At 44.8% G+C, this 27,661-nt stretch overlaps 1 protein-coding gene across 1 annotated transcript in view; it reads left to right on the forward strand.

Annotated features, from left to right (window-relative positions):
- The window catches only part of GLI2 (GLI family zinc finger 2), a 188,547-nt gene that overhangs the window by 131,444 nt on the left and 29,442 nt on the right, over positions 1 to 27,661 (forward strand). The window contains exons 4-5 of the mRNA XM_014871742.2: positions 16,155 to 16,357; positions 18,028 to 18,219. Of these exons, the coding sequence (XP_014727228.2) occupies positions 16,155 to 16,357; positions 18,028 to 18,219 (395 nt within the window). The remainder of the gene's footprint in view (positions 1 to 16,154; positions 16,358 to 18,027; positions 18,220 to 27,661) is intronic.

Below are 27,661 nucleotides of genomic sequence, written 5' to 3' on the forward strand. Positions count from 1 at the left end.
CTATTTGTCTTCACTGTGAGATAAAACACTTGATTTCATAGGCTGTCTTTCATTCTCACTCAAGTGAAGTATGGTATATTACAAGAGAAAACTGCATTGTAGATGACAGAAAGGGGAGTGTAGAATGATAGGGTGGTGAAGGAATTAATGCATTCAGTCATCAAATCAGTAAGTTGAAGGAAGATCAATCTAATGAGCACTAGCAAGAAGGAGAAGATTTGTAGAAGATACTTGAAAAGAAATGATAAGTTGATGATGCAGAGGGTCACAGAAGAAAATGCTCTGGGCTAAAGAACAGTTTTTAAGCCTCTTCCTATTCAGGAAAACATGTAAGTGTATGCTTAATTAGAAATGCCTGTTTAAGTCTGTTGACTTCAGAGAAACTTAAATGCATGTTCACATGCTGTCCTGAGGAGAGTGCTCTTCTGAAGATACCACAGAATAGAAATGTTTACTAACATTTGTCTTTTTGTGCTATAAAATTAGTTAATATTAGTAATTTTTCTTGTGTCGATATGGACTTGGCTGTTGATTTCAGACCTCTTACAGTAGTGGATTATTTGCTGGTATTCTCATGAAAGGCTTCACTTCATTTATGATTCTTTAGATGATTTTTGCAAAGTGTAAGTCCAGGTTTAATGAAGAGGAACTCTATAGCTCTGGTGGTTACTTCCACACAGCATTGCTGTGACTCCAGCATGATCATAGAGGTCCCAGAACTGGTGTCAAACAGGCAGTTTAGAGAAGTCTAGCCATGTTACCATGCAGACAAAATATCCTAGTATCTGCTTCCTAGGAAGACCAAATTTTCAAGGAATTACCAGTGTTTGAGGTGCTGCTTTGAGTAACTGATAACCACTCAGGTTAGACTCTGTTAGTCTTGTTGGTTTGAAAAGACCCTCAAGGAGTCAGTGAAGTTTTCAGTTCTCTGGCCTCTGAAATGAGGCCTTTGCTGCTGTTTTACCCTGATTACAAGGCACACATTTTGTGATGACATATTTTGGGGATCAGGGTACAGCATGAGAGTTCTTATACTGTAGGGATCAGGTCAGGGTGAATAATTCTATTTTCAGTAGACCAGCTGGAAGGATTTTGCAGTTGGTTCTCAGGAAAGAAATAATACAGAAGTTATTTCTATTTTTCTCTTTTTTCCTAGTCCTCCAGCCCAACTCATTCTCTGTAAGAAGTATTGCTAGAAACTGATGGACAGTGAAGTATCTGCAAAGTTTTATCCAGTACATTTTAATACCTCAATAGTTACAACCTGTTTGTAACTATTATTTCTGACAGAAGTCTATAAACAGAGAAATAGTCATAGTGAAACCAGTGTCAGCAGACCCCAAAACACTTTATTCACTTCACAAAATAGTAGGCTTCCAAAGTCGAATAGATTTCTGTCCATCTTTGGAAATGAAGTTGTACACAAACAGATAACCCAACCACTTTTCAGGCTAGGTCAGAGAAATTCAAGCCCTCACACAGGACATGAGATGACCAGAATGTAAGAGACTGAAATGCAGTTGAGCAGCTTAGCTATTTTAGAAGTCATGTTTTTTAAGAGCTCCAGAGGATCTTTACAGAGGACAAATAACACTGGACTTTCAGGCTTTAGTGGATAGCAATGAAAACCATTTCATATTCCTCACCAGACCATCATCATGTGGCCTTGCCTAATGAGTCGGAGGGAAACACATTCTCCCACCAACACCACTTCCTCTGTGTCCTGGGATTGTCTGCTCGAGGCTTGCCTAGGTCTTGACCTTTCTTGGCATGCAAGATCTAAACCTGGTATGACCCCAAACTTCCCTCAATCGTGTCTGGTTTGAATCCTGTCAGTGCCCGGATGAGTGTTACCACAAGAATAAGAATCTCTTCAAAGAGTTGTTTGTTTGTTTGTTTGTTTAAGAGACGGCTTCTGCCAAATGTGAAGAAGGTAGGAGCTCTGTAAGCTGTAATTTCTTTCCCTTCAAGTCCTGATGTGCTGCTGGAGCTCAGGATTCTGTCAGTCTGGTTTCTCCTTTGCTTGATCTCTGCAGAGCAGGGTTTGCATTTCTGGTGAATTACGTGACAGTTTCTGATAAGGATGGATGGTGAGCAGAGACTTGGGCTTGATTTCTGTGCAGAAGTCACATTGCTTCCGGTATGTCACTCTGGTGCAGCATATTGGGTAAGTGATCTTTCCCAGGCTGACTCAGTGAGTAAGTGGCACAAATTGAGGGACAGAAGATTCCTTAAGGTGCCTTGTGCTGAGGAGGGGCAGACTGTGCTCCCTCCCAAAGTCTTGCACTGGATGCAGTGGTTTCCTATCCCTTCGTTTGGTTTTTGACTACGTTGCCAAACTGGACTTTTTCCAGGATCTGGTTTCTGTGATTGACTTCATTACCTTGTGTTTCATAAACCCAACCCTTCCAACTCTGTGTTCATTGGTGCTTTTTTCCCAGGCAGGGCAATTTTGTGGTTCACACATTCACCAGCAAAATTGCTGTGATCTGTGAACTTCCAGTGCAGTAAGGATTTGTGTGTACATGTGGGGGCTGTGTGGTGTCTCCCTTACTTAGAAGTGTAAGGTCTCAATCTAATCTCCTCCGCCTGTTACCATCCTCACTGGGTGGAAGTTGGGCTGAAAGTAATCTCCTGGCCTGTAGTGCACCATGGTCTGCATTCCCCAGTCACATCTGAGAGTCAGTTGAAAGAGCCAGTGATGTCCAGGAGGAAATCTTTGATTAAAATGAAACTGTAGACTTTTAGAAGCTGTTCTTGAAGGCTGAAGGTAGAAGGTAGACATGGTGCAGCCAGGTAATCTGGCATCTTGGCAGATGTTACAAGAGCTTTTGTCTGCTTTGTTACAAGCAAATATGCCTGTAAAAATCCATGAGTATAATAGCCTGAGTTGCATTTGTTGTTAATTTTTGACTTGTGAGACTTTTATTCTCCTTTACTGAACAGCAGAATGAGAGCTTTCATGTGGGACTTTTGTAATTAAACGTTTATCTCCTACCAATAGGTCCTTATAACTTCTTGCACTTGCTCTGCCCCTCAGATACTCTATGACTCACCTTAGAAAATGGTTTGTGCATTCTTGTACCTTTTTTCCATTGGCAAGAAATTATTTTATAGTAGGCATGAATGATTGTATTAATCCTTACAGTTTTCATGAGTACCAAATGTGTACTGCATGCTGGGTAAGAGTAATTATATTGCCATTTGATTATGAACAGCTTTACTGTACTGTGATGTGATGTGCACAAAGGGAATTGTGAATATTGGCAGTTTGGATCAGGATAGTTGAATTTCCTTGGTTACTAATAGCACTTTAGATTACTTAAACTATAAAATTTTTTTTAAATCCACACTGTTTTCACCTGTTACATCCTTTGCTTATTTAAATAAATCAAGCAGCTGATACAACTAAATAAAAAAGCCCCAAAACATGCAAAGTGCAAGATCTTAAGTTCTATTTTCAAAGTAAACTCCAAGATAGAATTTCTTATCTAAATCCTGTCTACAGCCTTTTCCTACAATGAAGGTATGTAAGAGCTTACACCCCACTGAAATCAACTTGAGATACAAGTGCAGAAAGATGACTGATGGGGCTTTCTAAAACTTCTACCACATGGAAAACCTCACTACAGGGATTTCAGCACAGCTTTGATTGCCAGGCTTGGTGTGTTTGCCACTGAGTTGTCTAAAATGAGTAAAGAAATCCACTGCACCTGAGCAGTTCTGATTTCTCGTTTCCAGACCACAGCACAATGGCCCTGTGTTTGCCTTTTGCAAAACGAGAGAGAAATGTTTAAATAACATTTTGTGCTGAATTATTAAAACTGATGGAAATGTTTTCATTAAAATTTGAGTGTGTTTAATATCCCTTCTCTTGAATTTTAAATAGAACCAATACTTGGTGACTTAATTGCCCAGCAATATCTCTTTTTAAGATTTTTGCCTTATATTAATAAAATGAGTGTATTTACATAGTTCCAACCTAAGCACATCTCGTTTTACTGACTAATTGCCTCATTTAAAGGGCACACAATGTTAACACCTTTTGGCTTGCCTGAGACTTTACATCATGCTACATGCTGAATCCCGTAGTGAACTTCATCCTATGCAAAAGATAAATCATGTCCTCTATCCTTCTTGATAAAATGTTTTTTAAAACCCCTCCACAACTCTCTGGTCATTTTAAACTGTCCCCATTGCATTGAGGTTGTGTTCAGATTACTTAGGTGACCATCTCAGACAGAGTGGGGCTGCTGTTGCGGAAAGCCATGGCTGTCATCTGTGAGTTGAGCACCTGCAGTTGCCCATGCATCTGTCTCTTCCTCAGCTCTGCATAGTTTGAGTGTGCACAAACAGGGAGGGGGGTCTCATCCCTCTCACCACTTACATGCCACATATGCTGGTTTTTGGTGAGATGCAGGAAAGGTGATTTTTGAGGTTGTGGAGTGATGTGGATCCTCCTGGATCTGCAGTACAGGAGGCACCAGAACTCTTAGTGTGATGAGGATGTCTGGGGGCCTTTGCCAGCACTGATGCTGCAAAAAACCCCGTTTTTCAGGCAGCACCCCAAACCCTGCTGCAGTTCCCTGGAAAGAGAACCATGAGGAGTGGCTGTGCCTCTGCCATTGGAGCATTAAGAAGAGAAACAGATTCAGTGACTTGGCATCAGCCTGGTGCTTCTGGGAATTAGATGTAACATTTGAGGTTGGCATAACTTAAGGGTTAGCTGAGGACTGGAGGTACTGAACTTCCTACTTTTACCCAGCTGAGCTTAGTGCCCAGTTTTAACCTGAGTTGAAGGAAGGTCTGGAGTATCTAATACTGATGGAGGCCCCGTGCAGGCAGAGAGGCTGGTGAGAGCAGTGGTCAGGCAAAGTGAGGCCATGGCAGAGCCCTAAGGACAGAAGCCACTGGAGGGTGGTGGCATGGTGGTGAGCTGTCTGTGCCCAGGCCTCCTCTCCTGCCAGGCTGGTTAGCACCAGACACAACCACACCAGAGACACCAGCACAGCCACGGTGGATACTGGATATACAAGGCTGGGTTTTTTGGGCTGGAAAGGCCATGTGCATGTGTACATCACTCTCCAGCTACAATGACAACGGCTCTTTGAAATGCTTTTCTGCATTTGCATTTACAAAAGCTGGATAAGCCTTTTTTAAAAAAAAATCTGATAAGTAGCAGGCAATTGAATTAACCACTGTTGACTGTATTGCTGTCTCTTAACAAACTCCATCTGCATGGTCTCCTTTGTAGACACAATTTTATAACTTAATTTCCCTACCAAAACATCAGTGTTTACTTAGTAAGAAATCTGTTCTTTGTCAGCTTAAAACAGTGATTTCTTTATTACCACTCTGCGCAAGGAATGACAGCACAGAGTTGGCACTGGAGCAAGTCTGGTTGAGTCTACAGCGTTGTAATGGAAACAGGGTGAACTGAGGGTCAAGTATAATGGGATTTGTATACAGAAATGTGTCTGCATAAGGAATAGCTGCATGAGATAAGAGAATGAAAGATGAGGCCCACAGGTCTCGCGTTGCATGGTGTTGGGAAGGAGGTATTGCTGTAGGTACACAGCAGACACAGGAGATGGGGTTACCTCTGCACCAGCATAGCAAAGTTCCCTAAATTGCAGCTGGTGCCTGCTCCTGCACCAGCTGATGTTGGTGGGTGTAGGATGGATTGGGGCGGACATCGGGGATTACTGTAAGAATGTTTTATATGTAATTTTTACTGATTTTGGGAAGCATAGGGTCAGTGAGGGGTTTTCAAGCTATTACACTCTGTGGCCTTCCTAAAAAATTTCTAGCAGAGTTGCTAAACATAGTATAGTGAATTTGGCCTGAATAACAAGAGGCTTGCAGAGATTTTTCGCTGTCTTTCACAGCCCCTAAAAGAGTATTTAGTGTTTCCCAAGGGTTTTGCAAACCACAGGTTGAAAAGCACTACTGTAAACTTTCAGTAAACAGTAAACAGCTGGGGAGCATCAGATCCCTATTCCTTCCTTGATAAATGTGTTATATTTTCCTATGCCATTGGAAAACTGAAAGAACAGGAGAGCAGCTGTAGTCAATGACGCTAACGGATCTGGGACCAAAGGAGTTTTGCAAGGAAGGTTTTTTGGGTGGTTACATGGCAGATGAGATATGAAACACCTCATCTTTTCTTACCATGAGATGATGATTTGGGGGGTGAGGGAAGCATCCTGACTCCTTTGAAGTATGTTCAAGTTGTACAGTGCTGGGGTTTTACCATAGGACTGGGCTTTTGTTTATTGCTTTTACTTTCTCCTGTTATAGAGCCTTCCTCAGTCTTACATTGAAGGCTAGAGCTCGTAGAAAAATGCCAACTCTATTTGTTGCAGGCAACTGGGGAGACTCTGCTTTCTCTGAATTATTTGTGCTCAACTTTTCCCTATGAAAAATTAACCCTAGCAGAATGCTGTCCAGATTTTAAAAAAATATTTGTCTCATTCATGCTCATTTTCTTTCTAATGTTAAAAAAAATTAGAAAGGAAAAGTGATAGGTTAAAAAGAAGAAATGTTTAATGTTGAAGTACTGATTTATTGTTAATTCTCTTATTTTGTGCAAAAAACTCCAGATACTTGGTAAAAAAGAGAAAAGCTTGTTTGGAATAAAAAGGGTTTATTTCCTACAGTTGTATCAGTGAAAAACTTTTACCTAGTTCTGCTCTTCACCATATAATTGCTTGCTTTTCAGCGTACTCGTTGCAAAGCAAAAGCTGGTTAGATCAGCCAGTCTGCTGGATCAGATCTTATATTACATCTTGAGCTCTTTGAGTGCCATTAGCATTTCCTTTTAGAAGTGAAGAAATATTGACAGTTTGGTAGGTTATCTCGCATTTTACTGCACGTTAGGGCACTTCAAAGTCTTTATGTAGTGATGGGAGCTGTCATGAAGTAGATGTGAAAAGGGCCTTTGGTCCAACTAAACCTGTCAGCAAAAAGATTTAGGGCAGATGGTTATTATTAGAAATCAATGTATTTATTATATATTGTTCGGGAATATTTCCCTTTGGAGGTTACTGTGAGTGCTGTTGCTGTTTAAAATGTGTCAAATGCCAGTAAAATTAATTCCTGCAGAAAACCCAGGGAGCCCCAACCAAAAGCTTTGTTATTATGGGAAGGCACATCTCTTACTCCTTTGTGCTGTGATGCACCAGAGGCAGGTACACACACAGCACAGGAGCAGAGTGCCTGGCATGTGTCTGCAGCTATCACAATCACCTTTATGTACTGATGGAGCTCCTCTGTCTGCTGTGTCTGGAAAGGCTTTGTAGAGATCTGTGCTGTACCTGTTTCCATTTTGTTATATTTCCCTTTGTAAACCATGGGGTTTGGTTACTTCCAGTTAGTTACAACAGCTTACTGCTGCTTGGGGCAAGTGTGTCATCTTTCTAAGGCTTGAACACCAGTGGTTTTCCTTGTACTTTAGAAAAGAGAAGCAGGACATTTCAGAGTTTTGTAATTAATTGGATGTAGGTTTTCCTTTCTTGGTGTCTTGTTTAGCTATAGGTTTTAAGTTATAGGACCTTGGATTATGGGAAGAGGACAGAAAAGGAGCATATTAGCAGAAACATTAGTGCTAGAAGTCGTTGTCCTGGAACAAAGATTCATTTTCCATTCACCCTATGATTTACAGCACATTCCAACCAAGTGATTTGGCTATGGTCTTCTGGCATAACATTGTTTGCCCTTTCCCTGACATTTTGCATATAAAGAAAAGTTATGAGCTTCTTGGGCATTCAAGGTACCAGGAAATGCAGGAGTCTACCTAATTTGTTAACATGAAATTATAGATGTCAGACACAGACTCTGTTAGTTAACGTTGGTTAGAGTAATGCTGCAGCCAGTTGATTGTATTACAGTCATGATGAAGAGGAATGGTCTTTTTTAGCTTTTCTGGGATGTGACAGGTACGGAGCCAAGGCAGATTTAAAGTGTAATGAATGAATAAGCATTTTCTGTGGTTTGCCTGACTCTTCCATGAGCTCCATTGCTGTGGTGTTGCTGCCACTACCTTTCTCTTTCCTCAGAGAGTTAGTGCTGACATAACATGGAAACAGACTTTTCCAAAGCAGCATAGGAATTGTCTTTTAAATGCTAAACCCTTCTGTAGCACTTGAACGTTATAACCTTTTAAGGGAGAGAAGACTCCACCTAAAAGTAGCATAGGAAGAAGACACTGGGCAGGGATTCAAAAACTCAGATGTCTTCTCCACAAACATGCACTTCCATTTGTTTTCCCAAGCACAATGTCTTCACAGCTACAAACAAAGTATTCACTTGAAAGTGCTAATATTCTCAACATGTGTCCCAAGGGAAAGCAATGAGATGCAGAGAAATGGCTGTGTCACATCTGACACATCTCTCTAACACCCATTTCCCACAACACCAGTGTTGACTCCTCTCAGATCTCCCTCGGCTCTGCCATCAGGATCTGCTCTGTGTCTACACCTCCCCCCATCTTTTTCCCCACCAAATCCCACCTGGCTTGCTCCTTCAATCAGCTGTGCCATTACCCAGCCTTCATCCCCTCCCCACCCTGACCCTGCAGCATTTTGACACCCCAGCTCTCAAAATTTCTGACTACATGGAATCAAGTTCTCGTGCCTGGTGGTTTCAACCTGAAACTCGCATGCCTCCAGGTTTGCACTGCTCCTTAGGTTTGCTTCCTTTCATTGGCTCCTGCCCTTCTATCCATGCTTTCCTTCATGCCTTTTCTCTCACTTTTCTTCCTTCTCTCCCCCTCAGCTACCTTCCTTGAAGTTCCTCTTCTTAAAATATGCTTCGTTTCTGAAGGCTTTCATCATTAATCTCTCAAGGAACTATCTTAGAGCCTCATGTGCTGTGCTTTGATTTAGTCGTTGTGCAGTTTTTTTGGCAAGTATCTCACAAGAACTGAGCTGGTCATCCTTCTGCCTCCATTCCTAAAGGAAAGCTTGTGTGAAAAGGTGGGCTTTCAGAACTTAAATTAAAAGATCATGTAAGTAAGATAATTGGATAAAAAAAGGATATTAGGATCTGAAACAGAGTGTTTACTTGCTTTGATGTGCTTTGGGAACATATGTCTGCACAGTGGGTTGTGTGGCTGATTAAGTATAAAACAATCCAAGAAAAAATCACCACTATTAAGCTTAAATCAAAGATCTCTCCGTAAGACACTAATTTGATTTGGGTTTGAAGGTCCCGTATCAACCCTAATTTCTACCTTTGATGTCTTGCTTCTTTGTGTGTTGTATAATGGAGGGCAACCTTACCTACAAAAATTTGCAGTTTTCTTCTGTTTTAAAAGCAAATATTGTTATTGTTGTTGTGTTGCAGTTGTGGCTACAAATGTCAGCCAATACGAGACCCTTGTTGTGGTAAATGCATCACAAATGCAGTGAGAAGCCATATGTGGTCAGGAGAATTTTTAATCTGAGAACCAATTCCTGTGCTCAGGCTCCCAATTTTGCCCCCTTCAGAAGTTGTCCCTGTCCCCACTGAGGCTGCCAGCAACCTGTGAGCTTAAAAACATTGGTAATTTATGGTGGAACTTAGATGAAAAAGGGTTTCAAGCTCTAAACCAAAACACTTTTGATTTAGTTATTAAAAATAATATGTATCAGGTGAAATCAAATAGGTTGTTTGATTTGTTCTTGGGTTTAGATATTTTAAATATAGGATTGAAGTCAGGTGTGTTTGAATATGGAATCATCTTTCAGAAGGAAAAATGAAAGATGTTCCACTTTTGCAAAAAAAATCTTTTTTTTTTTTTTTTTTTTTACCTGGAGGAAGTATTTTAAATTCCTCATGTGCTAGAAGTAGCATTAAGGCTAAGGGATGGGAAAAAATCATGCAAAGAAATTGTACCTGCCTTAGATTATGATACTGTGTAGATGAAGAACATAGGAGTTGTGTTGGAGACCTGTTCTTGTTGCTCCTCCCTGGTGGCAGGTTTTCTTTGATTTCAGTAGTAGAAGATTAGATTTTAGGCATGACAACTACCATTTCTAATGGATGTAGAGTAGAATTTTCGTAGTTTCTACCAAAATCCTTCGCAAAGCACTGCCCAAACCACAAATTCACAAATAGGGGATTTCATATTCAGAGATTTAATGTGTTAAGGCCCAATGGAATTACCACAGTTATCTGATCTGACATCTGCAACACTGACCACAGGATTCCCCTCTTTAACTTCTACAGTGGGAGAAATTACTATTTCCTACTATTAGAACTCCAAACCTTGCAGTGCACTTAAAGCCCATCTTTTAGAAGAGCATCTAGTTTTGCCGTACAGTCTTGTTTGCAATGCTGAATTTACCAATTCCATCCATAAACCCATCTAATGGGAATTTACCATTGTTGATTAAAATATCTTTTTTCAAAAAATAAATATTTTTTAAATTATTATTTTTATGCTTTCTTTTTTGCTCAAAGACACTGTAACAATTTTTGTTCACATTCACAATCTCTGTAACATAAGTGAGAGCATTAACTGCTGAATTAGTGATGGTAGCTCTGATTTTCTATATATTCATCTTTACGAGTATGAAAAAAATTATTATCTTTGAGAGCTGAGAAGATACAGGGGAAGAAGATATTACTTGTGCTGTGCATCCCAATGGAGCAGGGTCTGGGAGTTAGCAGTGATGTCTCTTGAGTCTCCATCTCGATCTGTGTGTAGAGGGACACATAGGCTGGCTCTCCAAGTCGATAGTCTTATATTCGACCATCGGGTCACTTCCCTGGGTAATTATCAACTTGTTGCAGTGCTGGCAGAGCTGGGAAGCGCGAGTGGCTCCCCATCACCTCATTAGCGGGCTGCCCTGCGCGCCGTGGCCAGGGGAGAGGCGGATGCAAGGCGGCTCCTGCGGCACATCCTCTGCTCTCCGAGCTGGAAACACGGCAGGGAGGGAAATCTTTGTGGATGATCAAATGCCATGTGAATTTGATAGTCGTGGCCCAGGTTTGACCTCTGGAAGTTACCTTGTTTTGAGGGACCTCGCGGGGTTTGATCCTCAGGGTACCGCACAACTGTTGCGACCTCTCGCCCTTCCTGTTGTAAGGGACTTTAAATCAGAAATAAACAGAGGTGAAGCTGAGGGGCTGGTGAGAGCTGTTTAGACTGAATCGTTTAGCATGAATCCTGGGGCACTTCAGGTTTCCTGTTGAATACAGCTTTGGCCTTCCATCCATACAGTGTCTGCCATGAGAGCAGTCCAATTTTCAGTCATCTGTAGGGCTTTACTCCACCTCCTTCAGACAAAGATGATGTTCTGGGTACACAGGACTTGGAAAAACAGGCTAGGAAGTTTTATGTAAAACAAAACAGAAGCAAGGGGTTTTATGTGAGATTTTAAAAGAACTGTTGGCTTTAAAAGTATTTTTTATAGCAAAACTCTACCAGGGTATGATACCCTCCCCCTGAGTACTTCTGTTCCTTGCTTCCATGTCTCTTTAGCAGCTATGCATTTCTTTATTGTAGAGCAAAACAATTGCCTTCAAGTGTCCATATTCCATTAAGCATATGAAAAAGTATTCAGCCCTTTGTTTTCTGCAGAATGAATTTATTTGTCACATAAGTATTAATTTAGACTAGTCACGTAACCTTAGTGCTTGGTAATTGTCCGCATTTTTCTGGGGTTTATTTAACTGATGGGGATTATTTCAGAAATGTGCAACTTCTTTAACTGTTACATTCATTGCCAAGTGCCCCTTGCAGAGGCTGCAGACTCACAGCAGTGGCAAGATGTTGCCTCATCTCTGCCATGCAAGATTTTGGGATTGCTGATGCATGTCCACCGAGGGAGAGCAGGAAAAAGCCACCCCAAGGCCCGTTTCATAGCAGCCAGCTCTGGTTTTGCCAGTTTCTGAGATTTTCCCTTCCAAAGAGCCCAGCCCAGTTCCTCAGAGAGGATGCTGCTCCTTGCCATGGGTCCACAAGAGTTCTTCCTCTGCACTGCACCCATCAGTGGTATCACAGACAAGCACCTGCCAGGCTCCAAGGCACACACAGGAGAATGGTGCTCTGTCTCCCTGAAAACCACGGGCTGGGGTTTCTTTGCCCTGGTTTTCAAAGCTCCTTCCCCCAGACTTTGGGATGAGACTGCAGAGCTTCAGACGAGCTGTCACTCCTTTCAGCAAAACCCAAGAGGCAAGAAAATTAAGCAGATCTCTTCCCCAGTGAAGGACTGTTACAGGGTGACCAGCTCCTAGGAAACCACCATAAATCTCCCAGTGTCCCACAGACAGTGTGTGCCATGTCTCAGATGCTAGTATCTCTCCTTTTGCTGATTGTGCTCCTCTGCTGTCACATGTTACCTCTGCTCCACTGTCCTGCTCTGCAGGCTGCTGAAGCCAGGTAAATTGTGCCAGGATTTCTGCTCACCCAGAGGGGTCATCCACTGCACTGGTAAAGACCTGCTCTGCAAAGCCTTTAGTAGCTTGTATGCCCCCAGCAGCACCATGGGGCCCTGCAGCTGTTAGGTGGCATCAGGTAATCTCCCACACCTCAGTGTCTCCCTCTGTTAAAGAGCAGCAAAGGAAAAGCCATTCCTGGGTGGCGGGGGGGGAAATGAATCCAAGCTCACATGCTTCGTCAGAGATGCAAATTGCTCTACAAGTCCTGAGCATTAATTATAGAGCCTGGGCTTCTCACTGGAGCCGTGGGGAAAACAGGCCCCTGGCTCACATCAAATTTAATGGCGTTTGGACACCCAATTCCCTTAGCCTATTTGAAAACCAGAATCCCACTTTCTCCAGATATATATGTGGTCAGGTGAAATCCCTCATCCCACTGCAGATAGCAACATTTGTACAGCATTGTGTTCAGCAAAGCCAGGAGCTCTCCCTCAGGTGTGGGGGTGTTTTCCTCATGCTATCTGTGGGATCCAGGAAAGAAGCAGGGAGTGACGTGGATAGCAAAGGTCTGGACAGGGAGCTCTATGGACAGGCTGAAGAATGCAACCTGGAGCCATGGTTTCATTGCACAGGCTGTTTCACCACACCAAGCTGAAGGCTGTCCCATGGCAGGGTCTGGGGCCTTGTCGTGGAGAATTCTGCACGCCCTGGATGTGGGACAGAGGTGCCTTCCCCCAGCACTGCTTCATCTCTCATCCACTGCCTCTAAAGAGCAGGATGTGATGGTTCTCCTCTGCAAGGAGCAGACCTGTGAGGATACAGCTGCCTCTCACTGTGTACTTGCAGTGCCAATGTGATGGCTCAGTGTGGGATGAGATAAGAAATAATGCAGCTGGGGAAAAATAGTGCAGAAAAAATCAAACCTTTGAGGAGTTAGGAGCTAGGGGACACTGAGTGAGTTGTTCCTGGTAGGCAGCTCCTGGAAGTCACATTATTTTGCTACATGCTGCACTGTGGGATGTTGTTTTGCTAGAATTGTAGGTGTACAACAGTGAGAGGTGATCCCTGCCTGGGAGGGCTCACAGGAGCCAGACTTTGATGGAAGTATGGCAGTCCTAGTCCACAGATGGACCAGTGAGCAAGGACAGGCTTTAAGCAGTGCCATAAGGAGCTGCCTGCTCTCTAGCCCAGCCTTTGTGCACAGGGCCAACCTCATGTTCAAACACCAGCTGCGTTTCCAGCTGCATGCATTTTGGGGAAATTCTTGATCTTTTTCCCAGTGTTACCTCTTTGTTCAGGGTGGAGTTTTCCTATTCTGAGGGACTCCAGCATTTCTGCCTAATTTAGCACAGAGAAAATGAACAGCAAACCCTTCATATTGTTATACGCATTTTAGATGTCGGCCTCACAGTTTGATCAGCAGAGGCTCCAAAGGCTCGTAAACCTGGTAATACATAGTTCCAGGACTGCATCAAAGAAGTTCACAACCCTTTTGGGAGAAGCTGTGAGTACTGATGAAAGAGGGAACTTATTGTATATGTAAGAAAACTTCTTTCATGGCTTATGTATTAAGGCAGGCTCTGTGGCCCAGGGAAGATTGGGGCTGCTTTTAATTTACATCGCCCCTCACTTATATTAAGTCTTCGTCAGAAGAAAAATTAGTCAGATGTTTTCTTAATGACATCATTTTTTTTAATCCTGTTTCATTTTTTCCAGATGAGGCGGTGGAGATTATTAGAAATGAATTGAAACTAAATCTGGAACAGAGACTTTGATTCACTTCTCCCTCCTCCCCGGTAGAAATAAATTGGTCGGCTCCGTGCTCGGGTGCCTTTATTAGCAGCCTCGACAGAAACCAGCCCCAGCGGCCTCGGCTGCAGCTTCCTGAGCTCGCCGCCGCCACGGCTGACGTCATGGCGAGAGGCACCAGAGAGTGACTTTGGCCACCCCATAATTTTGGTAATGGAAGGCCATGGCAACACAGGTGGGGAGGTTATGAGGTCTGAAATAGCCATGCCATCATCAGTTTGTCTTTCAGTGTCATGAAAGAAAACAGGGTCGATGCTGGTGGGTGTTCCTTTGGCAAAACCCTGGCCTGGGTCTGATCAGCCACCTGTTTTGGTGGTTGTGCATCTCCACAAAGCCTTTATGTGTGATGGGTTTTCAGTGCCTGATATTTCACACCACCGAGCCACAGAGTGCATTGCTACGGGAAAGTACTTTGAACTATAAATATTTCAGAAAGCATTTAATTTACTACCCATCAGCAGAAAGTGTTCAAAAACCCACAGGGTTTACTAATTTATCAGAAAGACAGAGAAACACACAGAAGATCAAACAAAGAAAAACATGCTCGTTAAATTGCTGAATAAGTCTGCAAAGCTTATATTACATTTTTGTGTGGTTTTGTTGACATGCAAGTATTACAAAGAAATTAAAACGCACCTGAACTGTTGATAAGGCAGGGTGGGACTGAGATCCTGGGGTGCTGCTGGCGTGTCAAAACTGCTCAGACCATCGTGTTTGTGGTTGTCTGTGCATGGAGAGACAGATCTTACATGCACTCACTAATGGCATATTTGGATAGTCTTAGTGAAGGGCCTTTGTAATATCCTCCCTTAGATCAGCCCACATCCCAAATCCCTGACCTCCAAATTCTTGTTGTGTTCTGTGCTCTGGGTGCAGCCCCATGGGGTGCACATCCATCTCCCTCAGCTTTGCCAGAGCACCCAGCCAGGGATGAATACTGTCCCTGCTGTGACCTGTGTGTCAACACCAGCTCTGCTTCCAGCAGTCTGTGAGTACAGAGAGAGCTAATACAAAGCAGATTTTGCTCTTTTGTTTTGCCTAATGACAGCTCTGCTTCTTTGGTGTCTAGCTCAGACTTTGTGCTTCTCAGGTCAGGGTGAGTAACTTTTTCTCCTTTGCACCCTCTGTGGTTTGTCTAAGAGGCTGGAGGGTACAGTAGAGCACGTGTCTGGGAGAAGTCTGCAGACTTTCTCCTCCATCCTTGTTCACCCTTCAAAAAACCGTTTAAACACTGAAACATGCATGTGACTTTTTTTTTTGTTACCTGCTGAATCCCTCAGTATTTACTGACTTTATTCTCAGGTAGCACTTGGCCTGAGGAAGATCTGAGGGATTTAAGAGAGGCGGCCCCCAGAAAGCATGCAGTAAAACCTCTCATGAACTTTTGCCCTCTGAACCGTACCACCAACCTGTCAAGGAGGTTTGTGCTGGCCATGATGGACGCAGGAGGTGGGGCTGCTGCGCCGGCCTGGCCAAGCCACGCATGCTGGGCTGAGCAAAGCACAACTCAAGATCACATAAGTTCTCCTTGCAGCATTTCCATCCTTGTACAGACTGCCCTTTCTGCATGTGGCAGCACTAAACATCTGGATATCGAGGGGCAATGAGGAGCTTGCAAACCCCAGGTTTGCCTCAAGTATCGTTGTGTGGCCAGCCTCTCTGTGCAAGGAAATGGGGTGGGATCTCTAGCACAGGGTGTGTTTCATGCCTCCTCTATGTACAGGCTCTTCTAAAGCAGCTTGTGCCCCTTTCCACAGCAGCCCAGTTGGGGTGAGCCACCTTGCACAAATACATATTTAGAGCAACACTGGTGCGTGTCCACAGGAAGCCTGGGAACTTCACACTCTGCATATGCCCCACTATGTGCTTGAACTCCTCTCCTGGGGGTGAAGGTAGTGGAGCAGGACAGAGAAGGGTGGCAGGCAGTTGTGCCTGCTCTGGGTGGTTGTGACTGACAGCGTCTCTGTTTTCCTTCCCAGGCCTCCTCCTCTGAGCGGCAGCCCCGTCATCTCCGACATCTCCCTCATCCGCCTGTCTCCACACCCTGCTGGGCCTGGCGAGTCGCCCTTCAGCCCAGCACACCCCTACGTGGCACCCCACATGGAGCACTACCTGCGCTCCGTGCACAGCAGCCCCACGCTCTCTGTCATCTCTGCTGCCCGGGGCCTCAGTCCTGCCGACGGTAAGACACTGTGCTACTGGTACTGCAGCGATCTTGTAGCTCACCAGGACTGAAATTCCCTAAAACCCGGAGATTTACAGCTGCAAAGACTCTGCAGCTGCTCTCTGAAGTGGGAGAGCTGTCTCTTTTTCTTTTTGTTGTTTTTTTTTTTTTTTTCCCCTTTAACTACACATTTGTTTTGCATCATCGCACTGAGAAAGCAGAGCGTGAGAATAGCTATTACTTCTGGATCATATTATAAATATTTTGCTTAAAGTAAGTTCCTTTCTGCAGCGCTCTCTTTCTCTCTTAGGAGCTCCCCTGTTCTTACGTCTCTACTGGGACCCAGCTTTCCCCAGAGAGGGTCACAGTTGTTCTGGCTGCCTGGCCTGGCTGAGCTGCAGAGGAGACAACGCCAGCTGGGTTATCCCCTCTTGGCTTTGTGTCTGGGGTCAGCGTGGCTCTTCAGTGAAGGCGAGGGGCCATGCTTTCTTTCTCCTTACTCCTGAACTGCTCTGCAGCAGCCTTCAGGGAAGGATGTGTGGGAAGCTGGTGCTGGGTGCAGGCAGAGGTGGTCTTGCTCTCTGAGTCTTATCCGACCCCATGCTGGGGAGCTGGGGACAAAGACATCCCACAGGGAAGGGGGAAAAGGCACAACACTGCTTTCACTTGGCAGGATGTAAGTCATGCCTTAGTTCGTCAGAAGAGCTTCATTACACAGTTGCAGGTGGCTGGCTCAGTGCCCAGGGAATAGCTGGGGACCTGGTCTCTGCATGCCCAGCAAACCCCAACATCCCTCTGCTCCCAGGCTGCTGCAGGGGCCAGCGGCCCTTCAACACTGTGAAGGACACCAGAGAGCAACAAGGCCCCTGGATTAGTGTCTAGCAGCATAAAACTATGTTGTATGGCTAGAACAACATCACTGTAGTGATGGGGACATGCATATATCTTCTTCCCTCCCCCTAAAACATCATCCAAATTCTCAGGCACCCGCCAGAGAGAGGTCTGATGGCGCGTGTGTGCGTGTTGTGCCCTGTCCTCTCCTTCCAAAACCAGTTTCATTGTTCGCTGTGGAAGAAAGGCATTGTGTTTTGGGTTGCTTTTCTTTTCCTTCTTTTTTTTTTTCCCCCCCCCTTGTTTAAGGTGGTGGTAAATAAGTTAATGGGGCAAGCGGGTGGGGAGCCAGGTTTGAAAAATTACAGCTGGGAGAAAGTGAGTGTAATTGGCTTTGGCAGCCAAAATGGTTTTATGCTGCCAGACACTAAACCTAGCTCTATGCATTAGACCTTGGCTTTAATTTCCTCACGCTGCTATCGGGAACTGGGCTGCATTTGTCTTTCCTTCCTAATAGGCAGGGATGTTAATGCTGACAGGGTTACTGCTGTCGGCAGCCTGGGCCCTCTCCTCCCCTCCCAGGGGTGCTGGCTGTGTCCAAACGGGAGGATTATTAGAAGGGGGAACGAGAGATTGTTTATAAATTTGCGGAAATGGAGGAATGCAGAGGCCCCAGCCTGGTCTCCTTTGTCCACAGAAGCACGCCCAAGCGCACGTCACGCGCGCCCTACACGGAGCCGTGCGGCCGGGGCTGGCGGGGGGCGCGGGGGGAGACGGGGCCAGCGGCAGCTCCGAGGTCTAACACTGCGGTGGGAACCTTCTCCCCATGTTTCTCTCCTCGCCTGCGGCTCCAACAGTGGCTCATGAGCACCTGAAGGAACGAGGCCTCTTCGGGCTGCCCCCACCACCACCGGGAGCCAACCCTGCCGACTACTACCACCAAATGACGCTGATGGCCGGCCACCCAAACCCCTATGGGGACCTCCTCATGCAGGGCGGGGGAGCAGCCAGCACAGCCCACCTCCACGATTACCTCAGCCCTGTTGATGGTGAGTAGCAGCTTAGGTTCTTCTTGGCATGGCTGAAATTTTGGGGTAGATGGATGGGACTGCCCTCCAGGTGGAGGTTGCTGTACGTGGTCACTCTGCTCTTCTGGAACCTTTGGGTGCTGCGCTATAATTTTTGGCTTAAAAGGTCACCTCCTTCCGTAGATATATATAAAATATACGTAACTTAAAATATGTACATCCTTGTCTCTTAGGGAGGATGGCATGGCTGCAGCATGGGTAGGAGATGGGCTGGTCCAGCAAGCTGGGCATTGCTTCTGTCCTGCTGCATTGACCGTGGGTGACCAGAGCATGCCTGGGGACAAACTTCACCTCCAGCTCCCCATCCCACCCCGTGTTTTGCCTGTTTAGTGTCTGGGGTGAAGACAGGCCATGTCCGTGCAAAGCTATGGTAGGCACAGTGGACTTCTTATTTTGGTGGGACCTCTCAGGTTCACAAGGAGAGAAAATACCTGAATGGGGAGGCACAGTCGAAAGAATATAATAGTATTTTGTGCAAGAAAATAAAAAAAGCATGAATGTTGTATTTTCTGGGTGTTATAAATCCAGAAAGCTCTCACTCCCAGCTAAATTAAGAAGAAATAGAATCATGTTAGGCACTGCAGTGCTGAGTCACCCCTGTGGCCTGACAGCTGCCCTAGGAAGAGTCTATCTGAAAGGATATATGAGGTCCAAATGATTTTTCGAGCTGTTATAAATGTCTTTCACTTAATGCTACATCTTGCAAGAACTGGGGTTGTACAGATATTTCAGAGGACAATTTGGGGATTATTTCTGCTGCAAGAAAGAGAAGTCTCAGCTCAACTTTGAGATTCAGTGTCTGTTTCCTGGGATGTCTCTGGATTTGCCTATGGACCATTACAGTTTTTGGAGTGGAGATCTGCATCGTTTCATTACTGCTTCAAAGTTTCCGTTGTTGAGCTTTTAAGATGAAAGACTTTGTGGTCTTGCTGCTTCATAAAGTGACTGGTTTAGAATGATAAAAGCTATTCTGGCTGTTCACTGATGGGAGTTTACAGATACTTCTAATGGAAAAACAGTTTCTCATCTACGGCTCTGTGGATGTTTTACCTGAACAGTCATTTTGTGCTGCCAATTCCTAGATTAATTTGGAGCCTGGATCCTAGTCTGAGAGAGAGAGCACAAGCTCCTTGGTACCATCCTGCCCTCTAACACCCAAAATACATCCCAGGCTTCTCAGTTACAAAGCAGCTGGTCAGTAAGACTGCTCTGTCTTCTCTCCCAAGGGTTAATGCCTGTGGTTATAGCAGATGGGTGCAAGCGAGCCCTGCCAAGTTCTCCTCGGGCTCATGAACAAGACTCCTTCCTCCTTGCCTCCTTATTAGTCCATCTCTGACCAGCAGTGCCTCACTGAAGTGCCAGATAAACAACCAGTGAGGGAAGCAAACACAACTGTTTTCATGGTGGTACAGGCTGGCTCCCAGCACACCAAGATGCTCATCCTCTGGTTTGCTGAAGATCAATCTTTATCTGAGGTACTGAGATACTCCCCTTGGCAGAAGACTCTCATACTGTTTGCCTTCTCCTGAAAACAACTCTACAGTGAATCATGTATCAAAGGTCTTGGTTTCATGCAGCCAGGCTCATAACCATGATTCACTGCAGAGCCAGGGCTCACCAAGCATTTATTATGATCTTTTGGAAAAGCATTGTTGGTGATTAACTAGAAAGACTTTTCTGGGGTTTCACATTTTCTGCATGAGATGGAAACTTTGAAACATTACGAGAATGTGACATGAGACACTACTTTTTAAGAATGTGTAAAGGAGCACCAGTCCAGTGCCAGTCTCTGGTTCGTGTGCCTGGGTTTATCCATCACCCAGAGAAAAGAGAGAACTGTACATTATTAAGGCAGAGAGTAAAATGGATGGCTCTGAACTGCTGGATGAGGAGGCAGTGTCTCCTCTTTTTAGAAAGTTATTTCAAAAATTTAAATCATCAGGGCCTAAGTAAATCTAAGTAAATAGTTGAACAGATAATTTAATAAAGCATCCTCTTATGGTGTTTTTCTGAGACGAGAATATCAGTAGCACACATAAACTCCCAGTGAGTCACCACCTCGCTGCATCTGTCATTCAGAGAGCCCTTTTCTTTCCAGGGAGCCCAGGAACATAGAAACTTTACAAGAATTAGTTTGCTGAAAATGCGGGTAGCTCTTGTTAAACCACATGCAGCACTGTCATTCATCTGTGATAACACTGGCACCTGCCGAAGGAAAAGCAGGAGATAAGCATATATTAAATATGGCCTATTCAGTGTCACATCACTTCCAAACATCTGCAGGTTGGTCCATGGGAGCTGTAGACACTGGGTATGGTAGTTCTTCCACAGATACATACCTGTGCCTTTCTGGTTCCTGTAATTGCATCTCTTTGAGAATTTCTCAGTGCCTTCATGTTTTTTGTCAGTGTTTTTCACTCCCATCAAATGTCTAAGGTCAGGAAAAGTAATAGGATATAAATGTCAGCTGGAGCTTGTTGGTGCCAGCCCTGTGCCAGTTCTGCTGAGTGTTCACATGGTGACTGAGCTGGGCTGCCCAGAGCTCCATCTCTGCTGGGTTTTCAGTGTGCAGCTAGAAGTAGTTAAAGCACAAAACAGACTAGATGTAAGTTTTACGTACCAGACTGCTGTGGTGACCAGGTCAGTTCCAGTGGAGACTAAACAACCCCTCAGTTAGTTCTACTGTTCCATTTCCTCATCCAAACAGGGACTCAAAATCCAAGAGTGGACTTTGAATCCAGGCTTAATCCCATTTTCTGGAAAGCCTATACTTTCAAATCAAATGTTAATCACTTTGCAATGTCACAGCATTGCTGATGGGGTACGTTTGAGACTACATATAGGTTCTATTCACCAGATCAAAACAATCTTCTGCATTTCTTTTTTAGAAGTAGTGCTACATGATGGATTATTCCAGGTGACGGGGTGGTTGTGCAAGAGCATCCCTGGGGCAGGAAAGATTGGTGGGGAACACAGTGATCCTGGAAATGGCTACCACTTTTTAAGCATATTTAGTACTTCCAGCTGCTTTTTCCCCTAAGCACAGGGCTTCCTGTGATTACCCTCAGCCCTTCAGGAGGAGCCATTTTCTCTCAAGAGGAGTCCATCCACACTGACTCAATTCTGCTACTGTTACAGCCCTGTACACCAGCAGATCTCAAAGTGCTGTACAAAGTAAAGCCGTTTCATCACTGGAGACCGCAAAGAAAAAGGAGATCAGTGAGTAGTGGCAGCTTTAGGAACAAGATCCAGATCTTTGGAATAAGATTCTTATGGCCAGGATGGAAATTAGATCTTTAAATCTTTAAATCCATCACTTTGCATAGCTTTGAGCGTGTGATTGGGTTGTCCATGCTGAGTAAGGGAATGGGAAAAACACATCTTGAGTGCACTTTAGGTCCAAGGTCATGTCAGTAAGGCTGTATAGATGTGTTTGTACAACAGTTACCAATAGCAGGGATGACCCTGCACTTCTGTCATTGCATTTTGTCCAGTTCTGGAGCTAGAAGAGGATCCCTGCCCTGTTTTTTGCTGCCTAGTGCCAGGTAGTCACAAATGTCTAGATTCACAATCAGCAGTTTAAGTTGGAAAAGGCTTTGTTCTGCCCAGCAGGCCAGCAGCTGGCACAGTTGCCTGGGATGTGGGCAAATCATTAAGCGGGACTTTATTTCCCCAAATCAAACAGTGATTCAGCTTCACCAGTCTCTTTCAGTCAGTGTTGTTGGAGCTTTTCTCCTTGAAGGAAATGATTTAATAGCCAGCAGGGTAAGGAGCAGGGCTGGCAGTGCAGTGGGGTGGTGACTGCAGTCGGCAGGCACGTGGCCAGGAGAGGTGAGCTCAGGACCCTCTCCAGCAGGTTCATGTGGAGCAACTGCTCCATCAGGACAAAAGCAGAGAGCTGAGCCCTATGGTGACCTGGCAAGGAAGTGCTTCCCCTGGGGCTGAAGGGACAGCAGCCCTGGGTTTGCAGGCTGGATGTGCTGGATCACAGATGACTTCCCAACCAAGCCAGCTGTTGGCTACTCTGGGCAGACGGCGCGCCCTGTAGTTGCTTCCTTAAAAACTCTCAAAGACGTATTTTTTTGGTTGTTTTCTTTGTCCAGCATAGAATGGAAACTTGCTGAAATCTCAGAAAAGGTTCAGAGAATGGGAAACAATTTCCCACCCATTTCTAGCCAGCAGTGCTGTTTTCCTCCCCAGAAAAATATGTGCAGAAGAGAGAAAAAGTCCCAGAGCACCCCATAAGTGCTGTGTCTGGAATCCTGCTGCACTCTGGTTTCTAAAGAATTCAATTTACATATGCAAGTTGGGTCGGCTAAACAGTTACCTTGTGGATTGGGAGTAGAAGAATGCAGCCTTGTCTTTCAGGGAGGATTTGAGGGAAGCATTAGTATTCCTTGAACTGCAAAGTTGATCAGCCTGGGGAGAGAAGAAAGAAGGGTCCCAGGACAGTGTCTGCTGCCAGAACAAATGTCCAGCATCTGCTGCAGTCTGAAAAAGAGGTGTGTTGCCTCTGCAGAAGGAGAGAGGGAAATAAAGAACTGGTTACACAAAGAGTATTTGTAGTTTATTGCCACTTACCAATTTTGGGACCATCTTGTGTTTTTATGGGGCTCTTGGTTTTAATTTGATGATGGGACTGGGGGGGGGTATTTCTGTACACTTTGGATGGAGTTTTGTTGGTGAATGATGAGGAAGAGGGACCATTTTGATAACACTGTATTTATCCTGGAGCTTGGCCAGGGGATGCAGGGGAAGCAGTGGCTCTGGCTGGGTTTCAGTGAGGCAGGAGGGGGGCAGGCAGGGTGTGAGCCATCTGCAGCCCATGTGCCTTACAGGCTCGTCTGTTAGGGAGCAGATTCCTCCAATGATCCTGTACTGTCAAGATCACAGCAACATGTTTGTCTGTAAAGAGTTGCCTGAGATTTCCTTACCCTGAAGGAGCCTTTCAGGAAGGCTTTGCTGCCACTATTCCTAGTGTGACATAAGGTCTGAATTCTCCCTCCAGAAGGAAACATCTCTCGTAGAATCCTTCTGCAGGAACCTCTGCTCCCGCCTCCTTCGAGGAGTCAGGGTCTGATCCCGCCCTTGAGCACTGGGATCAGGCGCCGTTGTTGGTTCCACAAGCTGCCAAGTGTAAGAGCTGATCTCATTTGATCATCACTGACCTGTTGTGGATTAATCTAAATTTGGGAGGAGTATCCCAGTTTCTGAGCAACTTGTGGATGTGATAATACGTAGGCACCACCGGAAAGTGCCAAGGATGGTCCTTCCTTCTAGCAAAGAAATCTGGATTTCTCTCCCAGCTCTAAGCTGTCTGGGGGACTGGGCTGGGACATTTGGCAGACACTGCCAGTGTCACTCGAAAACTCAGCCTTGAATTCCTGCTAGTTTAGAAATTAAATATTTAAACACACACACATCAGGAGAGAAATGGATTTTGATTGTGTACTGTGGCCTGTACATTTACTCTGAAAAGATAGTGCTGCTGTGAAGTCAGGGTTATTTCTCCTGAAAAGTTTTCCCAGGCAGTTTTGAAAGATTTCCTAAAGTATGTGAGTTATATTTATTCTCTAGCATGTAGATCTGAGCTTGTGACAGTCACTGTATCTGGGTCTGTGTGTGAAGTGGTAAGGAAAAGTCAGTGCACAACAGTAAAAACACTCTAAATTGTACCTGGAATTGACTCTTTGTAAGGAAAGGCACCAGGGTCAAAGGCCTTTGGTAAATTTTTTATTGTCCTTCATGAGCTGCCATCCACAATGCTGCTGCCAATGGCCACAGCTTTGGGCTCTGTACAGTACTGTATCCTTCCATTCATGAGTTCACTTTCTTTCTTGTTTTGCTGTGTGGACTTCGGCCCATCATTTCTTTGTGGACTTGGGTGACAAAAAAGAGGTTTTTCCATGTCTCAATAGGATTCAAGAGGGAGAGGAGTGGAATTAATTTTGAAATAATTTCCTACATTTATTTCAATGTGTGATTGTTTCAAATTCATGTTAACCTATGATGACTTTAGGTTTCTGAACACAACAACTTCCAGAGCAACAGAAAAAATGCCAATTTTTTTTCCTTATAAGAGTATTGTTGAAGGGGATACTCTTGACAGTATGGGAACTTCCTCCGACATACTTTCCAAACATCAAAACCTTCTTCAACCTAATCCTGGTCATTTTGAGAAGTCAGCATTTTTGAAAGGGGAGAGGAGAGAGGAGTGTTAGAGATAAATGTTCCCAAAGCTTTCGCGTGTCTGAAAAATGGATCCTGCCTTTAGTTACTTCTCTGGGCACAGTCTCTGCTGAAGAGTTGGGTGTGATTTTTCTTTTGGAACAACACTGGACCTCAGGCAGCAGAGGACTTCGCTTATGTGCCCCAGGGGCTGTGAGTCAGCCTGTGTGGAACACCTTGCTGTGTACAGCTACACAAATGCTGACCACTGCTGCTGCCTGGCACCATTTAACACTCGTGCTCCATGTCCTCAGATCAGAAGATTCAGGTCAGGCAAACTTTATTATTTAGAACAATCCCGGTGTTGTTAACCTGCTTTTGTATAATAATTTTTAAGAGTTTCTCTCTTCCTAAATGCACTAGTGAGCATTTCTTCATGTGCCTAAACTCCTTTTCTGTTTCCCAGACGATTCTCTTCTCAGGTACCTTGGGCAGGCTGTCATTAAGAAGAGAGGAATTATTCATCCATAGCATGATTTTAGGTCACAGCTTTCTGTGGAAGCCTGCAAAACCTAAGAGGCTTTTGTGTAAAGCATGAGCCCAACCTATTGGATCTGCTGTCAAACATTTCAGATAGCCCACAGTACTTGCAGGATCTAAATTAGAGTGGACACTAACACAATGCATATTACTGTTTTTGGTATGGAGAATTCCCAGGTGAGCTTGATAATCTGACAGCTTCCTGCAGAGTTTTACATGGGGAAAAAAACTACATACCTGTGTGCAGCAGGGAGGAGTGCCCACGTCGTCTGCACTGCTAAAACTCAGGTTTCTGTTGGACATCAGGTCTTCTTCCCTCTGCAAATTAATGGGAACCAATGGCTGATCCAGCATTGTGGGCATAAATCATGTGAAGGAACAGCGAGAAATGAGTACAAGGCTTTTCTTTCTATTTAGTAATTTATCAAGGGAAGTGGCACATTAATAAACAGATCTCCCTTGAGATGTGGGAGTAACAGAGATAAATATGACTGTCAAATCTGGCCTGCTTCCTTCTGTTAGAGAAGGAGGAGACTGTGGGAATGCAAATGCAGGAAACAATATCTATATCTGGAAAGACGCATATTATTTGTAGGACAGAAACCCTGACAACTCATCTGAGATGGGGCCCCATCGCACTTGGTGCAGTACGTACAGAATAAAATACAAGCCCTGTCTAAAGGAGCTCATCTAAATAGATGACACTGGGAAATAGGGACCAGAAAGAAGCAGCAGGAGGAGGTGTGGCTGAGGAAGACTGGGAAGAGCACCCAGGTCTTTCCAGGTTGTGGTTCATGTATTGAGTCAAGATTCCTTATGGCCAGAGGACCATTATGATCTAGGCCCAAGGAACCTTCATGTTATTTGGTCCAGGGCTCTGGTAGGGCTCAGATTTCAGGAACCACATGTGAAGTTTGTGAGTTCTCCATTTCAGCCTTTCAGGCCAGCCTTTGCTGAGGGGAGTTCATTTGCTCAATTTAGTTTTGTCCACAGTGCCTCTAGAAAGTGGCTGCATCTTTTCTAGCTTCCAGGGAAGTGTCATGTAGGGCTAGAGTCTTCCAGCTGCAAGCATATGGGAAGTTTGAGCCTAGTCCCTCCAAGTCATGGGACAGCTTTAACACTCACAAGGTGTTTCTTACAGACTGCTGCCCCTTCTGTTTGCTGCCTGAGCTTTGAGTCATGTTTTCTAGCATCTCTCTGGCCCGTGAGGCTGCACAATGTAGTTGTACAAAATATTAGAACAATGTGTCGAACATCTATGCAACAATCTGATTTTAAAGAGAAATTCCCAGTATTGTCAGATTTTTCAGTAAAAGCTTTGCATTTAGCAACTCCTGAAGCTAGGTTTAGGTTTAGAACAAAAGTCACAAGAGTGCTTGGTTCAAGTACCAACTTAGCCTTGGATTTCCAGTGGGATGTTGGGCAAGTCACTTATCTTGTGCAGTGAGGGTCATTATGGGGGCTAAGAGGATGGTGATACTAAACCCCATTGATTACACAGCACCCAGGTATGGTAATGGCAGAGCCACTTTGGTGCACAGGCAAGTCGTGTGGAGACTGGGACACTGCAACCCAGCCACTGGTCTCAGGGAGATGCTGACACAGACTGCTGTGAGCCAGGACAAATGAAGGAATTGTTTGATCACACCAGCAGAATACACCTTACCTCCTTCTACATCCCATTCACACTCTCACATACCAGCACTGTCATTAGGACAGAAAATTCATGCTCTTGAAAAGTGCCAAGCTCGTGTTTGGTGATATGCAACCAAAAGCAGTGCCTTCAACCAGCTAGAGGAAAATGGCTCATATTGCCTGTCTGGGCAGTTCAGTGTTTTATTGGCAGTGTTTAATAGGATATACCCATAGGATGCTTTCTGAGGAGACCACCACTGGAAAGGTCAGGTGGTGATACATTGCTGTGCTCATCAAGGGAAGGAGCTGGAGCAGTTGAGCCCTCCTGCACCCCTGGGTGGATGGCAGGGATTACCAGCCTGGATCCATTGCCAAATACTATATTTTACCCTGAGACTTTTTTTTTTTAAATACATAATCCAAACAGTGCTTTCTTTGGAGAGATGAGTCATTCCAGGCAGGATTTGGATCTGGTACCCTAGTACTGAGGACAGTTGTGATATGGCACATCTGCAGCTCCTGTCCATGCCACCCCAGAGATGTGCAGGTGGGTCAGGCCGTGGCAGAGTTTCCTTTGGGTGAAGTCAGTCGTTCCAGTTGGCAGTGCCGAAACACTGAGGGATGCCAAACCTTTACAGTAGTAACCCGTCATGTATTGCAGATCCATAAATGGGCCTGGCAGGCTTGGAAATTACTTCATGCCTGAATGATTGACAATGGCTAATAGGGTCCAGGCACTGGCAGATCCCCTCGGAGGAGGAGAGCTTGAACTTTGTGCTTGAGCTGCCAAATTGGTTTTCTTAAAACTCTCAGTTTACTTTCAGGGTTTCTGGAGCCTCGCCTCCTCCGTTAATTGGACGGTCAGCATTGTGCTCATGCTCGTTTGGTTTCTGTTCCCCCTGCACACAGGCACACTCTCACCATTTGCAATGGTCGCCCCAGCTTGGATGTGCAGCTCCCCTGGCCTGCTGCTCCTGACACCGAGTCAACAGGCACGGCTGCACTCGTGGAAACCTTGCAGGGCCTTCTCCCTTTAAAGTTAATTCAGTGCCTGTGAAAG

The sequence above is a fragment of the Sturnus vulgaris genome, chromosome 7, assembly GCF_052056855.1.
Source record: "Sturnus vulgaris isolate bStuVul1 chromosome 7, bStuVul1.hap1, whole genome shotgun sequence".
NCBI lineage: Eukaryota > Metazoa > Chordata > Aves > Passeriformes > Sturnidae > Sturnus > Sturnus vulgaris.